Consider the following 22889-nt stretch of genomic DNA (forward strand, 5'->3'; position numbering starts at 1 on the left):
TAAAGTTTAATCTGGGAGGGTATTTAACAACTTTAACATTACAATTAAGACATATTCTACATTGACGAAATAACCCAATTGAAGTATGCAATGGTACCTTTATATCAACTCATAAACAGAGATATATATAGCTTGGCTCTAAGAAAAAGATCATCGGTCTTTATTACTAGTAAAAATACTGCAAATTTATCACTCGATATTGTCAATTTGAAAATACTAATTTAAATGTGGCACTCATCTATGCGACTTTTGTGGAGCTGAAATGCAGGATTAATCCACGTTCCGCAATTGCATTGCATGCCAGCCCAGTTGAAAGAACCCAATCGAGCTTTGCAACCTAAGCATAGAAGTTTGTCTCCTACACAACCTTCGTCAACTGTCAATGTCAAAATAATAGCTACATAAGAATTTTTATGAGAGGGAAATCACGCTAAGTAGCTATGAATTTACTGAGATGCCATGCTTTAAATAACCTGATTGCATCCATTTCAAGGGCTCCACGAAAATAGAGGAGCATTCCAGTGGTTGCATATCTAATTCATCACTCCTCTTGTTCCATTTGAATCTCTTTTGTCCCATTCCACGCTCATGGGAAATGATATATTCTTCCGATGCAACAATTCGACGGCATTTTTTGCAGCGGTATATGACTTGGGGTTTTGGATCAGAACTCGTAGTAGTGTCACCCACGGTTGCTTCCATTGCAATAGTCTAAGCTAAAACAAAAACACGAGATATTAAGATACAAAGCAACTCAACGAAGAGGTGCAGGTGTACCAAAAATAAAAAAATAGGACTAGAAGAAAACGAAAAAGGAGATGCAGAGGAAAGGAAATATTTTGATTTAAGTATTTGATTTCAAGTTCTTTGTAAAGGGATACCATATCTTTTCTTGAAGGATTTATTAGAGAGATTACAGCTAGCAAGTAGTCTTCCATCTCAAGTAGAATTAATAATCCGGGATTGCATATATGAACTTGGACAAGACAATTTTTAACATGTCAACGTCCACCGTTATATGTGTTGTACTGCCAAAATAAAGCCACCCGATAATGTCCGCACGCTCCCCTGTTCGTTCCAGGGTGCGAGAGGATGTGTTAGTGATCTTTGAGAGTTCTATATATGGACTTGGCTAGGCTTGGGAGGGTGATTCAAATCCATAAATAGAACTCTCAAGAAATTTATGCAGCCTTCAGTGGAATAAGCTAACCAGGAAGAGAAAGAGAAAGACAAAGACAAAGACGCCCTCTTCAGGCTAGTTCATGTTCATCAGCCAAAGAAATCACAGCAGTCCATCAAAAGGAATCGGCGATTAGACAGCATGAAGATGGATTAATTGGCATTCCCGAAAAAACATATCGTTCAAGTGAGAACAAAAAAAACTTGCTTTTCAAGGATTTCATAAGAAAATTCGAGAAATACGCGAAACCCAACAGAAATTGAATTCAATAAAGAACTATAAGAAATAAACTGAAAAAAGCGGTTCAAAAATAGTAAGAAGGAATAAGAACCTGCTGTGTAGGGTTCTTCTGTCAGCAAATCCAACTGTTCATCCCCGCTTCTCCCAAACCCAAAGGTATAAGATCGGGAGTGATGAGACGATGACGTTTCATAATGGGCTTGGGCCAGAAAACCCCAACTAGACCATGGGCCTAGTAAAAACATATATATATATATATATATATATATTTATTTATAAAAAAAGAGAGAAATTTTATTTATAAACATTGACTTCGAGGACTAAACATTATCATATTATTAGCAGTGATAATTTATGTAGTAGGCAGCGGAATTGTTTGTCAAGGTTTGAAAAATGACTCTAGTCAAATATTTTTTTTTCTTCAAATTATAACCTTTTTCTTTAGATAAATTATAATCATTTGTTTAAAAAAAATTGAATTCAAACATACAGAGAAAAAAAATATCAATTAAAAATTGAGAATGCTATATATATTTCAAATTCACGATCAAACAAAGATTTTTTTTATTAAATATTCCCTCTTTTCTGTTTTGGTTTTGGTTTTTTCGGTTAGTAATAAATAATATTAACAATAATAAGAATAGTGAAACCGCATTTAAAAATATAACACAGTTTTGATATAGTTTTTATTATTTGAAAAATTTATAGTAAAATAATTCAAGATATACTTAAAAGTTAAAACTAGAAGATTTTATAAGTAAAAATTTCATTTATTTTTTTAGCGTAAAAAATTTCATTATTAGGTAGGTAGTTTGATACGAGTCTACAACCAGTTGTCAGAATAAAAAAAAGTGTACACCATCTATCGATTGAGTTTTATCGAATAAGATTTCAAAATTTTGGACAAATCATGCATATATTTGTTATAACGAGCTTAATTAGTTTAATAAACTGCTCAAATCTTGTAAATATTTTTCTTTCCATTAGAGAAAAATAAATAGCTAGATTTTTATATTTTTGATCGATGTGAAATTAGAAAACTTTTCTCGATTAACAATAATGCATCGTCAAATCAAATATATTAAAGATACATAATTGTGTGTGTATGCATTTATATAGATACACACATTTATGTATGTATGTATTTATTTTGAATTGTATGTATTGAAAATACATGTGAATTGTATATTGAATTCACATGGAATACAAAAATCACATGCTATAATGTAATCATATGTTGTCCCATAAGATTATTATATATAGGTATAAAACAGAAGCCGCAACTAATTCGAATACAGAAGCCGCATACTAATTCATACTATTGTGCCGGCTGGGTCTTAAAACAGAAGCCGCAACTAATTCGTTGAAGACTTGAAGTTAAGTTATTTTCCTATATTTTGACTTTAAATATTCGGCGTACACACGTGGTTGATTTTATTATTATTATTTAGGATAGTTTTTTTTTGTGTGTACGACCAAATACTCAATATAATAGTTATAAATCACACTAGTTAGATATAAACTATATTATGTGATAAACTTATCGAAAAAATTGTTGATAAAATTAAAATCCGAATCACTTACGTTTGTATATTTTGTTTATGGCGATGATCGTTAGGTGTAGGTGAAATGAATACGGACTTGGAAGTTGCCCAAAGTCAGAATTCAGAGTTCAAAGGGAATAATGTATGACATGTAAATAAGCTATTAGTTTCATGTCGGCCCAATAAAATAATTTGATTGGTAGGCATTTGAGGCTTCTACTATTTTAGGTCAGAAACCAACTTATTGTTTTTCAGTTTTTAATATTCATTTTGTTTTTGCTAATTTTTATTTTTGTATCCAGGTTTTGTTGTAATCAATGTAAATTCTCAGTTATTAATGATAATGAAATGAACGATATTACCCGAGCTAAGAAAAATTAAGGTTATTTTTCTTCTTTATTTAAAAATATATTTCCATTTTCTAAAATTAATGTTTTGCACCTAATATTTGAATTTTTCAAAAACATATTTCTACCAATGTTAACCTTCTCTTATACAGCTATTGTTTTCAATTAATTGTGTGATATAGTTATATTTTAAAATATGTTAATTATATATAATTTTAAAAAATAAAGCTTAATATATTGTTATCGAGTGATTATATATTTTAAAATATAACTATATCACATAATTAATTGAAAACAATATAAAGCTTAATATATTGTTATTTGGCATGGAATGCATCTATGATAGTGATTATATATTTTATTGATCACAATATACAAATGAAAATATATATTATTTTCAACTTAATTTCTGTATTTATATTAATATATTCATTAAAATAAAGAGAAGAATTTCAAAATTTCTAATTTGATGCATTTAAGAATTATATTGGTGCCGGACTACGGAGGTTAAATATGCTCCCCTAATAAAAAATTAAAAAAAATAAAAAACTACATGCACACCCAATTGACTTTTCTTCTGTTTTGTCTACTAATTACTTATTATATATCATCACTTTCTCATAATTTTATGTTGAATTCATGTAAAGTTTTTTATGAACCACTTGCTTCTGTCTCTTTCTATGCTATGTGAATGATGTGCTAAGTTCCGACTCGTGTTCTTCTGTTGCCATTCTCAATATTTGTTCTGTATATAACGCTTTCTTTCTGGTTTCCTTTCTACTTTGCCCACATATTCTTTCATGATCCTATCAATATCCCCACTCTAATATTCCTCGGACACATATAATTAAAAACATAGGTATATATATTTGTTCTCAATTTGAATGGATCACATAACTACATAACTTTCTGTCAAAAGATTCGAGATTTGGATTTACAAATTAAATCCAAAAATATCGAACCTTTGAAACTTTTTTGTGGTTTAACTGAAATTTTGAGGCGGGGTCGATGTCCGTTAAACAATTATTGGTTTTGGATGGCGAGAAGGGAGAGTTGGTGAAAACCTCAGGGAGATTAGGAAAAGGAAATGAGGTTTCGGACGCGAAAACATTGGCTGCTTTGAAGAGCCATAGTGAGGCAGAGAGGAGGAGGAGAGAAAGAATCAATGCACATTTTGCAACACTTCGAGGCCTTGTACCCAGCAATGAAAAGGTTCGTAATTTCCTAGCTTGTTGGCTTGTACTGATAAATCTGTAGCATTTTTGTTTGATATTAATTCATGCAATAGATCACTCCTAAGTAACCAAGAAAAGATGATCTAGTTTACCCCTTGGATTTGATATTTGTCATGCCTTAGTTGTCTCATGATATTTTTAATCCCCCTTTTTGTGCGACTGTTCATATCAATGAATTGTAGAAGACCATGGGACTTGATATATTTCTTGTTTGTGTTTCTTTTTCCTCAATTAAATGAGCTTAATTTGTGAAGTTGTCCTAATTGATAATGATGTTTGTTTGTGCTTTTTAAAGATAAGATCAAGAATCTCTAGATCAGTTTTAACTGCTACTTTTTAAATGCTCTATTCAAGTCAACTAAAAAAAGTTAGCATTTTTGCTGGCCTAGGAGTTTTGAGCTGATGTGTTTAACATAATACCCGTGTTCGTGAAAATGGAGATTTATGATGCAATTCCAATTCGGGTTTCAGCTCAGCTCGCTCCTCTGCAAGCTAGCTAATTGTATGCATCAGAATTTGTTCTACTGCTCAGTTCACATATCATGAATTGTTAATTTAGACTTAGGGTCATTGACATGTGACTTCGGTGCATCTACGAACAAGATGTTTCTTAATTGGCATTAGATTGATGCCAGTGATCGAGGTGTGTGCGCCATCTCTTCTCGATGCGTTTGTTCTGCTATCTTTGTCCTTAAAGTAATTCTTAATATGTCAACATATTCTAGTGAAGGTATTCTTGTACTTTTTATCACAACACGCGAAGAGATTTTGTTGTCATTAGAGTTTAAACTCAGATATCTTCGACAACATAGAGATGATTATAGTTACTCCAACCACAAGGATAACGGCGTTATTGTGTTCTATTAAATGTTCTGATGTTGCTTGCACTGTCATAAGGTCAACATACATTATTGTGATTGATCATTTCAATTTTTCTTTTATGTACAAGTATTATTTGTTGTGTTAATTAAGTCAGCGTTGAACAAACGTTGAAAGAGATGTTTATAGACAAATAATATGCAAATATTTAGTTAGGTGGTATGTCCTTTCATTGTCGCGAAATTTAACTTGTCTGCCTCAAACTGCAAATTAGGCCAGAATTAGTCCCTTTCCACGCACGAGATGATTATTTGACTAACCCGAATAAAATATTGATTCTTGTTAATCTTTTTGACTTTTATAATTTGACTTTTATTATTGTATTAGGAAAGAAAAGTCAGCGGCTTTAAATTCCATGCTGAGTACTTCTACCAATGATATTAATGTCAAAACTCGGAAATTGTCGCCAGAATCTCTATTTGTCTACTTGTCTGGATTCCTATATAGAAGTATTTTAGAGCATTTATTTCGCAAATACTTCCTAAAACGAATCACAAACAATACCTTACTTTTTAATAACATGTTTACTACCGGAGAATTGTGTCTCATCTTTCATGTAATATATGTGCAGGACGATAACAATAAAGTTTACATTACTAATTTCATTCTCAATATGTTCTCTCTGATTTGTTGCTCAACAGATGGATAAAGCCACATTACTAGCTGAAGTCATCAGCCAAGTGAAGCAAATGAAGAAAACCGCAGCATGTGCGAGTGAAGGTCTCCACATTCCCATGGACCATGATGAAGTGCAAGTCGAGGAATTTGAGGAGAACCAAGGCAATGGCACTGAGACAATATTCTCTTTGAAGGCCTCTCTTTGCAGTGATTACAGGCCGGATCTCTTGTCCAATTTAAGACAATCTATCGATGACCTTCCAGTGAAATTGCTGAGGGCCGAGATATCTACGTTGGGAGGTCGTGTTAAAAGCGTTTTCTTCCTAGCTGCTAGTGAAGAAGGGCCTGAAGCTAGGGATGTGGTAATAAGCTCTGTTCACTCGGCTTTGAGTAATATTCTTGATAAGGTCTCTGCATCGGCTGAGTATGCTCAATCATTTTTCCCTCGGAAGAGGCCAAGGGTTTCATACTAAGATTCATAGTGTATTCATCGCACACTAGTATTCTTATGACATTGATCATGGCTGGTGGTCAATTCAAGTTCATTCATAATGAAAGCTGGAGTAAAAGTTAAAACACTGTGGCATTCAAATTCAAGAAATATAAATATTTGAGAATATTTCTTTCAACAAACATTCACATAACCCTGATTCTCTAGTGATTAAAAAATTTAAAAAAAATCGAATTATTGGAAAATGGAACTAAGGATTTTCATCTGCAGTTAAATATAGTTAATTCTTTTGATTTATCAATTAGGCACCAGTGGTCTAGTGGTAGAATAGTACCCTGCCACGGTACAGACCCGGGTTCGATTCCCGGCTGGTGCAATGTCTTGGGTTCTATTTTTAATTTTTTGAACATTTGGGCCCTACATTTTTTTTTAGGGAACATTTGGGCCCTATTTTATTTTTTTTTTTGAATCACTTGAGGCTGATCTGTGTACGTGCGTGTCAAAAATTGTGGGTGGGTGGTACACCTCACAGGAGCACCACGCTCTTTATTAATCCCAATATCCAAAAAGTGTTGTGTTTTTCATCAGCCACTTGTTTTCTTCCATCTGCGTTCATGAAATTCCAACAAATAATATTGTTGCAACGACCCAGCAGGATTGGAAAATTGATTAAACTTTGCTTTATCAGGAATATAATCTACCGTAAGCTTTACTCTTTTTTTTATAAATTAGGTGCGTAAGCATTTGGTTACCAATGTGAAAGTTAAATATATCAAATATTGAGAAGTAAATATACAAATTTTCCAAGTTTTGGCTTCTTTATTTGAATTTTGAAATGAACTCGAGATCAAGTTTCCGTCTCAAAAAATTCCTTTCAATTGTTAAACTTGATTTGACTCGCAGTAATGAATGATTTGGTGATAGCTCACTAATTAGGTTCCACAAAATGCATACAAAGACCGGTTGGCAGTGCGTATGGAATTTAATAACATTTGGATATATCTATCATATATAATTTATAATATTTGCGAGCTACACACATAGACACACACAAAGCATTTCCTTTCTTTTTAGTAATTGATTGATGTAAACATCTATCTATCCTTTGTGTCTGAATTTTGATGTTTAAGTCTTCATTCAACAAAGTCGGACTCGAAAAGAATACATTAAAAGAATATTAGCCTAATATAGTTGGGAGTCAACCTTAATTCAGTTCCACAAGCACCAAAACGGCCAAATTTCTTCTACCAATTAATGGGCTTTAACCTGTACAAATCGTAGCTAGGTTCTTTACTCGCTTTGCATGCGACGATTCCTCTCATTAAACCTTGGCTAAAGAACGTAACGGCACAGACTGACGTCGGAGAAAACAATGGAAAATTGTGTAAGTATGTATTCAGAAGCAAAGATGATCGAAGAGGACATGGCCAGGAAACCAGAGGGCAGTGAATGGGCGGTGACTTTGCGGAAGTCTGTGAAGAGCCTTCATTTTGGGAGTTGGGAAGAGAAAGAGGCTGCGGCGGAAGAAATAAGGAAACTGGCGGAGAAAGCTGGCTTGAAGAGGCGGAAGATCATGGTGGGGCTGGGTGTTATTCCGCCCCTGGTTGCCATGGTTGGTTCCGGAGTGGTGGCGCGTCAGGTTTTGGCCGTTCAAGCATTGACTGAGCTCGCCAATGGCTCTTTCACGTACGTTAATTAATCCAAGTACTTCTGCTGGTTGGTTGCTTTGGAAGATCTCGAATGGTCAACTTTATATATATCTTCTCATTTTTGCTCTTGTTTCAGGAACAAGGCTCTAATTGTAGAGGCAGGACTCTTATCAAAATTACCCGACAATATTGGTGTGTTGGACTTGGAGGAAGCACAGAAACAAGAATTTGCACAACTTCTCTTGCCTATATCAACCCTGGCCAACAACCAAATTTCCCTCACATCCACAAGAATCATCGATATTGTAGTCCCAATTCTCACGTCAAGTTCAAGTAATCTTAGGACCAGAGAATCATGTTTAAGCACGCTATACAATCTGTCTTCAGTCTTGGATAATGCAGCAGCTTTCATCTCTTCCGGCGCCCTCGAAATTCTACTAAAATTGTCCCTTGTAAAATATTCATCCGAAAAAGCCTTAGCAATTTTAGGAAACTTGGCTGTAACGCTGGCCGGACGAAAGGCGCTCGAGCTTAATCCATTGGTCCCAGAAGGACTAATAGAGATCATGACATGGGAAGAGAAGCCCAGATGTCAAGAGTTATCAGCTCACATATTGATGATTTTAGCTCATTCGAGCTCGTCCCAAAGGCAGAAAATGGCTACGTCTGGCATTGTTCAAGTTCTTCTTGAAGTAGCATTGCTGGGGAGTCCATTGGCCCAGAACAGAGCTTTGAAGATACTTCAATGGTTCAAAAACGAAAGGCAGATGAGAATGGGGCCGCATTCGGGGCCGCAGGTGGGGACTGTGATGATCGGTTCGCCGGTGAATAGGCGGGATCTTCAAGATGAAGGGAAAAGAACTATGAAGAAGATTGTGAGGCAAAGCTTGCATAAAAATATGGAGGTCATCATTCGTCGGGCTAATGGGGCCGAGGATTCTTCAAAGTTTAAAGCTTTAGTGATTAGTTCGAGTTCTAAAAGTTTGCCTTATTAGAGGAAATGTTTTGAAGTGGCCTCGGTGATTCAATATGCATATGCTAAAAATTATATATTGGGGTGCATATATTATGCATTCTCAAATCAGTGCATACTTTGTCAATTTTGTTTGATTTCTTTGTTGTAAATTAAATTTCCTCCGTTTTTTTTTTTTCCTTTTGATTGATCAATAATCTAATTGTGCAACAAAAAATCGTTGAAGCAAAACTTTTTTCTTGCGTATTGACGTGTATGCTATGGACTATGGAGTTGGAAACTTGAAACAATGAGGGATTTAAATCAAACTAAGGCCTATGAAATCTCCGGATTCTAAAATATAGAAGACATAATTTGGGTCCAAATTAATGGCCCAAAAGGATTTATATTTACACAAATAAGGCCCAAAACATACAGAAGGAGACCGGGCCCACGAATCAGTACTAATTTTCAACTTTCTTTTACATATTTTGGTAAAAAAAACTTGGTTATTTATAAGATTTGTATTTGTATGATTTGATTTGATTGTGGCCTGGGGTTTTTCGCTGAGCTTTCTATCTTCTAGGGTTTCTCCGACCGAGCGACTATGTACTCAGCCATGGATTTCAACAAGAAACGCAAAGCCGACGAGAACGGAGGCGCGTACGCTCTACAATCCGACCTCAACAACACGGTAGCATCCGTACTCGGAAACTTATTGCCCGAAGATGCTCAGAAAATTCTCGACCCCCTCTCCAAGGACCAGTTGCTTCCCATCCTACGCGCAGCCATCCTACGCCACCCCGAAATCTTGGAGGAGGTGCGCGCCGTCGCCGACGCGGACCCAGTTCGGCGGAAGCTATTTGTTCGTGGCCTCGGTTGGGAGACCACCACCGAGAAACTTCGCGTCGTGTTCTCCGCGTACGGTGAACTCGATGAGGCGAACACCATCGTCATCACTGATAAGAACACTGGAAAATCCAAGGGTTATGGATTTGTGACATTTCAGCACGTTGATGCTGCAATACTGGCACTGAAAGAGCCGAACAAAAAGATTGACGGGCGTATTACAGTGACTCAACTCGCCGCTGCTGGTAATTCCAATCCGGTTGACCTGGCCTTAAGGAAGGTTTATGTCGGTAACATCCCTTTTGAAATTTCTTCGGAGAGGTTGTTGAGCCACTTTTCGATGTATGGTGAGATTGAGGAGGGGCCTCTAGGGTTCGACAAGCAGAGCGGAAAGGCCAAGGGTTTTGCATTTTTCGTTTATAAGACGGAGGAGGGGGCAAATGCATCTTTGGTTGATCCCATGAAAACTATTGATGGCCACCAGCTGGTTTGTAAGCTGGCTACGGATAACAAGAAACAAATTCCAAATTTAGGCCCGACAGGTGGAATGACTCCCGGAATGCCTAACTCTGGAGTCATGGGAATGCATGGTGGTGGGATACCAACACCCAACTACGGAATGGGAGGTTACACTGGATATGGGCAGGGGCAAAACGTGCCCCAGCATTCACAGCAAACTGGAATGATGCATCATAATGCAAGCTATAATACCGCATTGGGTGGATCAGGTGGGCAAGGTTATGGTGGTGGTGTAGGCGGTGCTGGATCAGGGGAGTTTGGTGGAGGATTAGGTAACGCAGGAGGTTATAGAATGCCCAGTGCAATTGGAATGCATAGTTCAGGGGGCTATTCAGATGGTGGGAACTATGGGCTTCAGGCGACATATCCATTGCAGCCGAACCAGCCTGGAAGTGTTCCAGGGCCCAGGGTTCCAGCATACCAGGGTGCGCCACCATATCATTGAGGTAATCAATTGGCAACTTTGTTCCAAGTCGAGTTTGTAGTTGCTTTGCATTTACACTTAATCAACCGTAGTTGCATAGGTTGTGAGAAATTTGCACAGTAATTTACTTCCTGTATTTAATAATTTTCATTAGTTTGGCGCATGTTTAAATGATACTTCTGTGGTAAACAGCTATCCTGAATTTCATAATTGATGCGTAGGTAGTATTTGGGATTGCTTAAAAAAAGTGCTTTTTGAGCTTTTCTGTCAAAATTTCGTGAAAGAAAAGCTCAAAAACACTTCTCAAACACTACCTTAGAATTATATGAAAGGCTAAAACTCTAGTCTGTAGGGTTGTAGTAACCCCCCATAATTTTGTGAAAGAAAAGCTTAAAAGCACTTTTCAGAAGAACTCCCCAACACTACCTTAGAATTATAAGAAAGGCTAAAACTCTAGTCTGTAGGGTTTTATGTAACCCATTGCTGTGAAGTATTAACTTTTTGCCACTTAATCTATAAGCTATTCCACCTGCATTGACCTGTACCAGCTGCTAACTGGAAGCCATGCTTGTTGGTACATAGCTTCTGAACCTTTTGTTTTCATTTTTTATCCTTCGTATTTATTCTTGCGTTTAATATCTACCTTGCTAGTGACTGTAATCCTTTGTTGTTTCTCATCAAGACCTCTTTTTCTCCTGATTTAATTATACATTTGAAAAACAAAAGATATCCACTGAACTTCAATTCATGATATTAAATTACTTCTTTTCCCTGAGAATTGTTCCTTTAGTCCAAGCGATAACAAAAAACAATGAGATTCTCTCTTTAATTTTGTATGTATATGATTTGTTTTGAGTAATATAATATAATTGTTGCAGATTTAGGGCTCATGTTGTGTTTTGGAATTTGAATAATGGATTGAGTTGTGCATGAATATTGTGTTCAGGTATTTGACAGCTTCATGGACGCAAGCTTTAAATGTGGTGATTGATTGCAGACTGTGAAATCTTTGAACTCTGCTGTAGATCTTTGGCTGCCTCACTCTACTCTTATCTGTGACCTTTAAGCTGTGTGGTCAAATACGTATTTGCTAGAATGCACTCAAAGTTGTTACGTGGGACATTGTTACATTATGTGATAATTTTCAGAAAAGTTTTCTGACCTTATTTCTGTCTTTGATGATATTTTAAAGTTTATTATGTTGTCATTTTGATATATTTGTTTCTACATTGCTATTGATATTGCCCTACCTGTGGTTGTTCAATTCTGTGTCTTTATGTTCAATAGCAATTGCAGTTGAAGTGTTTTCTGTGGGACCTCAGAGCCATTGCCTTCATGTTATACACGTGTTTATTTCTCAGATGAGACATCTTCTTATCCCCTGCACTTGCAGGGTTTATTAGGTGACCAAAAAATTGTGTTATTTTTCTTTATATCTTTTTATCTGATTAGCTATTAGCTTTTCAGTGATGATATATTTTTGCTTCTCCGCACCAAGACACTCCATGACCCGCTTTGTGACAATGAGAAGTTGAAGGTTTATATGTTGTCAGTTATAGGAAATAGGCGACAGTATATTCTCTTTTCCTTGTGTTTCTGTTGGATATCTGTTGCATAATTTTCTTCTTAGGATATTGGTTTCCTTTCAGTCTCATCCTATCCCTGTAGCTGAAGTCCCGAAATTCTGAATTTTGCTATATTATTATGAGTTTTCAAGAAATGTTCTGCAGTTGTGAATTTTATTGATAGACGACGCATGCTGCATAAAGTCCTTTGAAAATGAATTCTTTTCCTTTGTTCATTCAGATGATAATGAGCCAGCTTGATACCAGCTTTTGATATCAAGCTTTAAACCAAACAATATTTACTTCGATGGAAGGTTATTTCTAGTTTAATTTGCAAAAATGTGGGTATGTGTTGGACTTTTAACAATCTTGTTTTCTAAGTGAGAATGTGGTGTTAGAGTTGTGAATGGATTTGTACCTTTTTATTTTGGCTAGAAATGGTTGGAAGCATTTATGTTTATAGGTTCTATGGTTAGTCGTTGACATGGTATTTTATGGCCTGCCAACTAAAGTTTGAGATGGTGTTGGTTATTCATTGCTTAATGATCTTACATATTTGTAATCGTATTTCTTTTCGATATTGTGATGTATTGCCTTAAGGTGCAGGATAAGACTGGCAAAATTTTGATCTTATATTTATTATGAATTCCATGGTTGAATTGTTAATTCAGGGGCTGGTGTGTGGTAGTGTAAGTATTGAGAAGAAGCCTCAAGGACACATGCCGAATGAAGCCACAGTTTGGACTTTGTACCCTTTGCCACCTGCTTGTGCCATGTCCTGTTGAGTTGTAGTCTTTGCAGATATGCTTTCAAGCATCAACGCAAGCCATGTGCACAGATCAGCAATTTCGAAAGTTTATAGCATTCCAACTTCTGGGGGCTTGAATTTAATTCAATTTCAAGTCCTACGTTAGAGTGCAAAGTATGTCTGGACACAGATGATAAGCGGCCCCCTCGGTTCTTGCTTATCATTAGGGCTAGCATGTAGCAACACGGAGTGAATCATCGAAGCTTCAGTTTTTTTTTTAAACAAAATTTAATAATATTTCAAAATTTTGTTAAAGAAAAGCCGAGAAGTAATTCTTATAAGCTCTTTTAAACACTATCTTAATCTAGCAATTTGTTAGTAGCCTGAGATTTATGATTATATTGGTTTTTATAGTGATCTGTTGTGCAAAATGATTCATGTAATCTTTGGAGAAATAGTTTTCTTAGCATTGGCTGGAGTTCTTTATAAGAATTGATGTAAAAAAGCTTAAGATTGTGGAATACGGAAATGGCATGCGGATGTTATATATATTTCTAGTTAAATTATGTTGACATTATATTTGAAAAAAAATATATATATGCATATATAATAATTTGAACTAATTTATTATAAAAATATTTTATTGTAAATATAGATTGAATTGAATCGTTTTATCCTCGAAATTTTCTCACAAGAAACTAATTTGATTAGGAAACTGAAAATTTTCTTAACATGTTGATTCGTCCGAATCTACGTATTTCAAAATCTTCTGTTGGAAACAAATAAATGAGATTGGAAAAATAACGGAATTTCAATAAATCTTATATGGAATTTCAAATTTTCGTGTCAGATAAATTAGGCAATAAATCTTATCTTGAATTTCAAATTTTCGTGTCAGATAAATTAGGGAAAATTAGCAAATTAGTTATATTGTTTTTTTTTTTTTGTTTTGGTCATGTGTGTTATTATTTTTGGGAAATTGTATAATAATTTGGCTTTGTTTTTAATTATAGTTTTGTATGTTGTCCTGTTTGAGAAAAATGTACAATAACTTGATTTTTTTTGTCCTTTATGTTGTCATGTTTGAGAAAATACACAATAACTTTTTTTGGTTTGGTCTTGTATGTTGTCGAGAGAGCTGTTGGATTTTGCTATATAAGATTTTGCCTACGTACATTTTAACTATTATGTGAAGTAAGTTGAGTTTTGCACGAGAAAATTTAACCATAAATAATAATAAATATAAAATAAAATACATAAATGATTTAACTCAAACAAATTTTCACATAAACAAAAATTTAATTGAGTCGATCAATCCTATTTATCTCAACAAAAAGAATTTAAGTGGCTAAATTTTCTATTATATGGCTTGACATATAGATATGTTGTCTTTCATTTACTTCAACGACAATTGTATTAATTAAAACCAAAATATAACAATTTCTTGGATTTTATTATTTAAGAGGGGTAGCGATTTGGACTCAATCGCTTCAATTAGATTTTTGTTTGTGCAAATATTTGTTTGAGGTAAATGATTCACGTATTTTTTGTTTATATATTGGTTAATTGGTTTAGGTTTTTTGTTTTGTTTTTTTTCTTCATATTTTTTGTAGTTAATTTTGCTTATGTGGAACCTAAATTATGTCATATGATAATTAATAGTTGTCAAGTAAGTGAAATTTTATGTTAATTAAGCAAAACCTGATAGCTACCTCGAGTTTTGGCGACGCAAAATAAAATAAACAAAAAGTGAAGTTATTATACATTTTTCCAAACATGACAACATATATGACCAAAATTTAAAAAAAAACAATTATTGTACATTTTCCCAAACATGACAACATATAAGACCAAAATAAAAAACAGACCAATATACAAGACTAATTTGCTATTTTTTCCGATAAATTATAAGCCTTAATTAGGAAACAATAAATCTCATCTCGAACATAGAATTGTTTTAAGTCTTAGGTAGTGTTTAGGAGAACTTCTAGGAAGCACTTCTCAGCTTTTTCTTTATACAATTTCAAAATTTTGTGAAATAAAAGTTGAAAAGTGGTTCTTAGGTAGTGTTTGGGAGAGATTCTAGAAAGCACTTCTCAGCTTCTCATTAACAAAATTTTATAAAATTTCAAAATTTTGCTAATGAAAAGCTAAGAAGTGTTTCTTAGAAGCTCTCCCAAACACTACCTTAGAAGTATTCCCAAACACTACCTTTGTTTTATTGTTCATTTTACTTTGTGAGACGGTCTCATTCGTGAGACGGTCTCATTCGTGAGACGGATCAATCCTACCCATATTTATAATAATAAGTAATACTTTTAGCATAAATTGTAATACTTTTTAATGGATAACCCATATAAAAGACCCGTCTCATAAAAATGACCCTTGAGACCGTCTCATAGTAGTTTTTGCCCTTATTTATTTATTATTTGGATTTTTTTTTTTTGTTTGAGAAAATTTATTATTTGGATTTGGGGTTACATCAGTTGCCTACACTCACCAAACTCCTTGTGTTTGTCGACCTGCTGCCAATATATTCGTATTTCATTATCTCCTACATTTGCGATTGCGAAGCCTTTTTCCGTTGAAACACTTTATATTTTTACGCGATTGATCGAAGTTTTAAGGTGATCTCTTTCTCGGTCGAATATGCTCAAATTCTTTTCCAGATAACAATTTTCTCATCTTCGTTAATTTCGTGTTTTAGTTTTCATTTGAATTTTCCTCTAAAGTTTTGATCTTGTATTGTATTTTTGACTTCTTGTTGTAGTTTGATCTTGTTTTTTCGATACTCCCTTGTTTTTCGTTGGGTGGAATACTGAAAATATTGGTTTATTACTTTATGGCTTAAACGTGGAAATGTTGAATTTTCACTGTGTTTGTGTTGTCTTGTTTGCATATGGAGTATTATTTTGATCTTCATCTATGCCAATTCTCTGAGTATGTTTTATTTATTTATTTTATATATATTAGACGGTACTATCTACGGAAGGTTTTCTGCGTGTCATGGATTCTGGGTGTAAAGGTCAAGCTTGGGTTGATAACCTACGTCACCGTTTCAGTACTTTCTGTTCAGAGGCTGATGAAATCATATGCCAGGTATCACATTAAGTAATGCAATTTTTCACAGTAATATTACCTCTTTACTTCGCTTGCATATATTTTGCTCTATTTTAAAGCACTAGTGCACATACATTCATAAATTCTTTCATAAAGTCCACATAGAGATGGTAACAAGTGAATCAAACCTGATTTTAATTCAAAATTTGCACCGATAGTAGGGAATTTGATGCATATAGTAGTTGCTTCCGTACTTCGTCAAACTTTGGACTATAAAAAACGATGTCTTGACATGCTCTGACGTGATCCCTCACTTGGACAGGATTCTGTCAAATATGTTCGAACTAAATTGATCACTGTGGGTGAAAATCTCATGAACTTTTGTTCTGAGATAGTAGAAGATGTTATCACCGACTTTTCAGTGGATTCTGCAGGGGAAAATGGCCCAGCTTCCCCTACACAGGAACAAGACGGGAATTTTCCTGCTCAGAAAATGTTGAGCATCCATATTGATACAGAACAGGATGGGAAATCATGTGAGATGAATTCGTCATCCACTTTATTGTCAATCAAACCTTTGGGGGAGAGATGTACTGATATCCAATACGATGGAAAAGGTAATCATGTATTCATTAGATTAAGATTTGTGAGGATACTGCTGTTGTGGATAGATTTCTCTCAAATTTCAGTTTTAACCGCCCTTCTTGAAACAGATGAGGTGAGCAACCATTTCGGCAAACAGAGTCTAGATGAACATAACAACGCTCATGAACTACCAGATGATGAAGTTACCTGCTCTAGTTCTGGGTCTACAAAAACAATTCAGTCTAATGGTGATGGTCCATTACTCCATGCATTTTTTTCTCTTTATTCTTAATAAACAAATAAGTGTGTTTGCATAGTAAGCCAAGGATATTGAAATTTCTTTGAACACTAAATCTTGATTAAACCTTTTCCCTTTGTTCATCTGATACCCTTGGGCCCGATACATTAGTTATTTTTCATTTGGAAACACCCATGGGACAATTTTTTTAATGTCTAGTATGAAGGCCGGACAAAGACCTTCTGACTTCGACATATTTGTGGCTATGGCATATTTTGTTATGTCAGAACTTGAGCTTGAAACCTTCTGTGATCCCGACGAGTTGAGATTTCTGTGTTAGCCTTTTTTGTTCCTGTAGTTACCATCTATGCATTTTATGTTATTCTGAACTACATTTTTTTTGGTCTGCATGTTCCTTGCATGTGGACCACGATGCTTCTTTGCTATGGAAATTAAGAATTGGCTTGCCTTTGCCTGCCCTCTGTATAAAGCTTTCCTCATATACTAGCCAATTTCATTGATGTAACACTGAAAAATAAATCACAAATATCAATCAGTCGTAACCATTTGTCATACATCTAAACATTCATGTTCCACAATTTACATCAGTTTATGAGAAGATATGACATGACCGTAGTTTACTCTTGTACAGTTTGCACTTAACAATCTCCCATTACAGAGTTTGATCAACCGAGTTGCTGTCAGAAGCTCGAGGAAAGCATCATCATGGTGAATAGTGATGAATGCTATTCAGATTTGGACATGGAAACGAATTACCTTTCTCTTGAGGTTCCTTCAACTCATTCTTAATTCTGTCTCGAAGTATGTTGTAGCTCTACTCTTTTAAGTATGGAATTAAGTCATCATATGGCATTCTTATTTGCTCACAGAATACTAAGGTAAAGTTCTGTACATTGAAGAAGAAGATAGGCAGTGAACATTCATTCCGAAGTGCTTCTCAAGCTATATATTCAGAAACAGATCGAATGACAGAGAAGTGCTGCACAGAACTTCCATGTGCCACGGATTCAAGGGTGGTGAATGAAGATTTCTGTGATTGGGAGATTATCTGAATGGAATATTCGGAGACCAAAACATTTGGTACGGAAGATGAATAATACCTCGAGACATTGGATTGTTTAGATATTTTTGAAGGAGAAATAAGTGGAACTAATGAAACTATAATTTGAATTGCTTGGAGTTCTTATTTAATGATTTCCTACTTTTTTCTTGGGGGGGAGGGGTGTGAAATTTTCCGGGCTTGAGTTGATTCATTGAGAATAATGCATTAATGGATTTCAAGAATCAAATTGCTATACAAAAAAAGTGGAGAGTTTTGTTTTTGTTTTTGTTTTTGTCCTGCGAAATGAAGGTATGAGACAATTTTCATTACCCTTTCTCAAGTATTTTTAAGCCTTGATTGAATGAACACATTGAAAAATAAATAATAGTTGAGGCTTGGAAATAAATGCATCGTAATTTTGAAGGAACCAAAAACAGAGCAAGTCAACTGCTCAACTCTGCGATTTTTGTGTTATATTTTTTAATGTGTCTGTTGTTTGCCCTGAATTCTCATAACTGAATCAACAGTAGGATGAAACTTGAAAGAACATATATAGATATGACTCTAGTTATAGTATATTGTTCAAATAATAAGATTTATACTATATGTTTACAATTCTACAATGGTATCTTGATCGTTAACTAATTTATTCATGATTTATTTATAATTACAATATCTAAATCTAAATTTTAAATTAATAAATATTCTTTTTATTATAAATCACCATATCATCATAAACATAAAAATTAATTAATTACCATAAAAAAACTTATACACATGAAAAATAACGTTATTTTATAAAGGCAAAACGGAGCAACATCCACGGAACTGAATCTCAAATATCCTTATACAACTTGCCGGGACTTCCAGGGACTTTTGGTAAAGCACCTCCGTTACGTTCAAAGTGACAAAAAATCTGATGGGACCTTTGAACAACACACTGAACTCCATTAACTCTATAAATTCATGTTGCCTGATGAATGGATTCCCAACACTTTCCATTCACTTCACAAATTGGATACATAGAAGAAAACTCTGCTTTTCCACCAACACATAATTATAAAGAATGCCCTTATCACCTTCTTGCAAGCTGATTTTTGCTGCGTTGGTGATGTGGGCTTCTTGGGCCGCAGCCCGCACGGTTCCTGATGTATCTATGGCTGAGAGGCATGATTCTTGGATGACACAATATGGAAGAGTCTACAAAGACGATGCTGAGAAGGCGAAGAGATTCAAGATATTCAAGGAGAATGTGGATTACATCCGGTCTTTTGATTCAGCTGGGACTCGTTCTTACAAACTTGCTGTTAAAGTAGATGCCTTGCAAGCCAAATGTTGGTCAGAGATTTTATTGACTCAAGTGTAATAACAATCTTTATTTTAATATAATTAATCTTTTATCTGGCATTTTCTTAATCTGTATACCCATGCAAGTTGCATAGATAAAGACCTTAAATATACTATAGTAAGATATGAGGTTGTACATATGATGACAATCATGAAACACATATTATTAATTACCGTATATTCTAAATCAAGTTCCTAGTCGATTGGGCCGTCCAAAATAAGGATAAGGATCGCTCGAGCTTGAGACTAGAATCTGTGATGATGTGTACCACGTTTCATTGGTATGGACATAGAGATGTTCAATCATACAGATTGGTGCTCATACGATGAGTTCACTGAACTACCCTCCCTCGGACTTTCCAAGTGGTTATCATTCATCGAGTGGATAAGTTCGTGGTTATGGTTGTACACCATTAGTCCTTACGACCCGAAACAACACTGAGGCTCTACATGCTAGGACTTTACTTTGACTCGTTTACCGACTCCATGAGAGTCATCAGGTGGCGAGGTTGGGTACAGTTGCGACACATGTAGGAGCCAGTGCATTGTAGTCGGGGATTCACCGCTTACCTATGGGTGTGGATATCCTATGTGATAAAATGAGATAATAGTGCATAGAATCTCTGGCCAGAGTGTAAGATGTGTAGTAGAGTAAAGTGTTTACCAAGTTACACATGCGATGTCACTATGTATTTTCAAAGACATCACATCGTTATCGAAATTCACATGCAACTCTCGATGAACCAATGGTTGCAGTTTCGATCGGGATATATGAGATGAAGGGACTGTACTGTACGTTAACCATAATCGACTGGTTCTTGCAGGCACTATCAGTGATACCTAGGGAATCATGGGGCGGTGCTACTTAACGCTCTTACCATGATTCGATGGGTTAAATCAGAAATGAGTTCTGACATTTTATGATCAAGGAGTTGATGCATAGAATGAGGCTAATAAGGGTAAGCCTGGACCCACAGCTAGTTGTATCCCTGAACCATGAGGGTTACACAAGTACTGGTTTTCCTGTTCCCGTTGAGATAATAAATTCAAAGAGTTGAATTTATGATAAACAAATTTGACTGGATCGATAGATAAGCTTTATAAATGGTTTATAAAGGCTTATAGAAATTTTGAGAGCAAAAATTAATTAAAAGAGTTTAATTAATATTTCGAGTTGGACTCCGATTTAAGGACTCACTCAATATATATATAAATGCATATATATAGATATATATATATATGGATATATATAATAAATATATATTTATGGATGTGGGACCTTATGTTTATAATAATATATTATATTATTAAAAAAATAATAATAATTTAATGAGTTGTCGGGAGACAACTCATTAAATACATTGCAATTGTGAATTGCAATAATAGAGAGATTGATTGCTTGGTTTTTCATTCGGCTTCCTCTCTGCTCTCCCTGTTTCGCTCTGGTCTGAAGAATTGATACGATCAATTCTTAAATTCAATTTTTCTCTTCGTTAAATTTTTTCTTCTTCTAAGTGCGAATTAGAAGAGGAACAGAAAATCCGGTTGTGGACCTGATTTGAAGAAATGAGGAAAAATCCAGTTGATTGTTCGTAGGGATTTACAACAAGAGCTATTTTCGAAATAGTTGGAGCCATTGTCAATCTTTTAAGATTGATAGGTATAAATCTCTTAACTCCCTACGTACATTAATTTAAACCATATGAGTGTCCAAGAAAATTTTGAACGTGAAAATTAAATTTAAACTTCCGCTGCATTTTGGGCACGATAGAAATCCGAGATCCAACAGTGGTATCAGAGCCAAGTTCTCTATATCGTATGGTTTAAAATTAAAAATACTCAACATGAAATAAATTTTATGGTGTACCGATTTTGAAATAATTTCTTATGCGTATATAGATATATATTATAATAATATATATAAGGATATATATTATTATTATTATCATATATATGTATAGATATATGTATATATTTATTACGATATATATATACATATATAGATATATATATGCATTATTGTTATTATATATATTATTATATATATAAATATGTGTATATATATGCATTACGACATGTATATATAAACATATATAGATATATATATATAAATAATATAATAATAGTAATCATGCTTTGCATTAAATGCGCAAAGCATGATTGGCGAAACAATGCTCAATTGCTGACTGTCCGAATTTAATTCGGGCAGTGTTCGGTCAGTAGGTGTATGGATGAGTCTGAAAATGTTTCGGAAAGCCTTACACATATACATATTTTTCGAAAAGAGTTTTGGATCCGATGTGATTTTATAAAATATTTTCTTATGAAATAAATAATTAGAATGTGATTTTAATTATTTATAGTAAAATGAGTTTTACAAGAAAATCAATTATTATTGAATTAATTAGAAATTAAATAAAGGAGTTTATTTAATTTGTTAATTCATTTAATAATTGTGGCGTTTAGTGATAAAATTACAAGATACATGAAATTGATTAGTTATATAATATGTGATATTATATGCATGAAGGATGATCGAGAGCCATAACCAATGTGCTAGGTGTATGCTGGAATATTTTTCATGTCTCAACTTGTATAATTTTTTAAAATTAAAGTGAGCCTGGTTTATGGCTCGTTCCCACCCCTTGATATATATCCCTTATGTGCCATGATTATTCAAATGTAAATATTTGTAATAGTGGGAGATCAAGATTGGAAGATGGTGGACCCGATGATCAAGATGACGACATGTAAAATATTGAAAGCTTATGTAATAAATTGCATTTGCATCCCTGCATTTACCTAGGATTTGGACCTTGATCCATGCTTGGCTCGCATGGATCAAATAGTATTGGCAATCGATCATCCTTATTTAATTGTCATATTATGATATATGCGATATATAATAATATGCATGTATGTATATTATTCGATAATATAGTTGCATGAATCCGGCAAACATACAAAATCATGGAACACGATTTTAAATAAAATGATGAAACAATTTCAAAATTAAAATCCCTCATTTTGAATATGATTCAAAATTTATATCAAGCCATAAAAGTAAAAATTAAAAGAGTTTAATTTATTCTTGTCTTCCATCAACGGTGGTTGCATGATGAACGCTACCCGCGGTCAATGTCTGGCTCATATTATTGGGGAGACCTGGACGCCGAAAAGCTGTGACTTCCACTGACATAGGTGATGTGAATTGGGTGGAACTCCCATGACTTCGGCTCATATTATTGAGGGAACTCATGGCAACCGTCCACTACGATTCAACATTGATGGGTCGGCTTGACACTCGAAGATAAACGACGTCATATTATTGGGTCCTTATCAAGAGTGAGACAAAACACGTAGAGGTTGCATGGGGATGCAATTGGGCTCTACCTT

At 34.6% G+C, this 22889-nt stretch overlaps 5 protein-coding genes and 1 non-coding gene across 8 annotated transcripts; 5 read left to right on the forward strand and 1 right to left on the reverse strand.

Annotated features, from left to right (window-relative positions):
• Nucleotides 1-98: 98 nt before the first annotated feature.
• On the reverse strand, nucleotides 99-1634 carry LOC140866750 (probable inactive dual specificity protein phosphatase-like At4g18593). 2 transcript variants are annotated; one of them, XM_073271785.1, is made up of 3 exons: nucleotides 1512-1634; nucleotides 474-711; nucleotides 99-376 (listed from the first exon to the last, which is right to left on the reverse strand). In XM_073271785.1, the coding sequence occupies exons 2-3, from the start codon at nucleotides 700-702 to the stop codon at nucleotides 222-224; spliced, it is 384 nt and encodes a 127-aa protein (XP_073127886.1). In that variant the 5' UTR covers nucleotides 703-711; nucleotides 1512-1634; the 3' UTR covers nucleotides 99-221. The 2 variants fall into 2 exon arrangements, with proteins under 2 accessions (XP_073127886.1, XP_073127887.1); XM_073271786.1 differs by having other exon boundaries at nucleotides 474-716; nucleotides 1512-1622.
• Nucleotides 1635-3963: 2329 nt separating this feature from the next.
• LOC140866251 (transcription factor bHLH30-like) lies at nucleotides 3964-6709 on the forward strand. The gene is made up of 2 exons (XM_073271198.1): nucleotides 3964-4523; nucleotides 6067-6709. The coding sequence occupies exons 1-2, from the start codon at nucleotides 4320-4322 to the stop codon at nucleotides 6514-6516; spliced, it is 654 nt and encodes a 217-aa protein (XP_073127299.1). The 5' UTR covers nucleotides 3964-4319; the 3' UTR covers nucleotides 6517-6709.
• Nucleotides 6710-6799: 90 nt separating this feature from the next.
• Nucleotides 6800-6870, forward strand: TRNAG-GCC (transfer RNA glycine (anticodon GCC)). Its single transcript has one exon. It is a non-coding gene; the product is annotated as a tRNA-Gly (tRNA).
• Nucleotides 6871-7712: 842 nt separating this feature from the next.
• Nucleotides 7713-9253, forward strand: LOC140867163 (U-box domain-containing protein 45-like). Its single transcript, XM_073272239.1, has 2 exons — nucleotides 7713-8180; nucleotides 8280-9253. Exons 1-2 carry the CDS (start codon nucleotides 7867-7869, stop codon nucleotides 9136-9138), a joined length of 1173 nt encoding a protein of 390 aa, XP_073128340.1. The 5' UTR covers nucleotides 7713-7866; the 3' UTR covers nucleotides 9139-9253.
• A 388-nt stretch (nucleotides 9254-9641) lies between these two features.
• LOC140860258 (UBP1-associated protein 2C-like) lies at nucleotides 9642-13555 on the forward strand. Of its 2 annotated transcripts, none has more exons than XM_073263194.1 (2): nucleotides 9642-10909; nucleotides 13124-13555. In XM_073263194.1, exon 1 carries the CDS (start codon nucleotides 9703-9705, stop codon nucleotides 10906-10908), a length of 1206 nt encoding a protein of 401 aa, XP_073119295.1. In that variant the 5' UTR covers nucleotides 9642-9702; the 3' UTR covers nucleotide 10909; nucleotides 13124-13555. The 2 variants fall into 2 exon arrangements, with proteins under 2 accessions (XP_073119295.1, XP_073119294.1); XM_073263193.1 differs by lacking the exon at nucleotides 13124-13555 and adding an exon at nucleotides 11834-13117.
• A 2145-nt stretch (nucleotides 13556-15700) lies between these two features.
• On the forward strand, nucleotides 15701-18307 carry LOC140866767 (uncharacterized). Its single transcript, XM_073271812.1, has 6 exons — nucleotides 15701-15827; nucleotides 16174-16299; nucleotides 16583-16877; nucleotides 16974-17093; nucleotides 17763-17872; nucleotides 17974-18307. Exons 2-6 carry the CDS (start codon nucleotides 16207-16209, stop codon nucleotides 18154-18156), a joined length of 801 nt encoding a protein of 266 aa, XP_073127913.1. The 5' UTR covers nucleotides 15701-15827; nucleotides 16174-16206; the 3' UTR covers nucleotides 18157-18307.
• Nucleotides 18308-22889: the final 4582 nt, after the last annotated feature.

This window comes from Henckelia pumila, chromosome 4 (assembly GCF_033568475.1).
Source record: "Henckelia pumila isolate YLH828 chromosome 4, ASM3356847v2, whole genome shotgun sequence".
In the NCBI taxonomy this organism is placed as follows: domain Eukaryota; kingdom Viridiplantae; phylum Streptophyta; class Magnoliopsida; order Lamiales; family Gesneriaceae; genus Henckelia; species Henckelia pumila.

Coding starts and splice junctions, on each gene's coding strand:
- LOC140866750 (XM_073271785.1), bottom strand. CDS start 702: ATGGAAGCAACCGTGGGTGACACTACTACGAGTTCTGATCCAAAACCC. Junction 377..473: donor CTTGAAATGGATGCAATCAG/GTTATTTAAAGC, acceptor TGACATTGACAG/TTGACGAAGGTTGTGTAGGA.
- LOC140866251 (XM_073271198.1), top strand. CDS start 4,320: ATGTCCGTTAAACAATTATTGGTTTTGGATGGCGAGAAGGGAGAGTTG. Junction 4,524..6,066: donor TTGTACCCAGCAATGAAAAG/GTTCGTAATTTC, acceptor GTTGCTCAACAG/ATGGATAAAGCCACATTACT.
- LOC140867163 (XM_073272239.1), top strand. CDS start 7,867: ATGGAAAATTGTGTAAGTATGTATTCAGAAGCAAAGATGATCGAAGAG. Junction 8,181..8,279: donor CTCGCCAATGGCTCTTTCAC/GTACGTTAATTA, acceptor CTCTTGTTTCAG/GAACAAGGCTCTAATTGTAG.
- LOC140860258 (XM_073263194.1), top strand. CDS start 9,703: ATGTACTCAGCCATGGATTTCAACAAGAAACGCAAAGCCGACGAGAAC.
- LOC140866767 (XM_073271812.1), top strand. CDS start 16,207: ATGGATTCTGGGTGTAAAGGTCAAGCTTGGGTTGATAACCTACGTCAC. Junction 16,300..16,582: donor CTGATGAAATCATATGCCAG/GTATCACATTAA, acceptor TCACTTGGACAG/GATTCTGTCAAATATGTTCG. Junction 16,878..16,973: donor TATCCAATACGATGGAAAAG/GTAATCATGTAT, acceptor TTCTTGAAACAG/ATGAGGTGAGCAACCATTTC.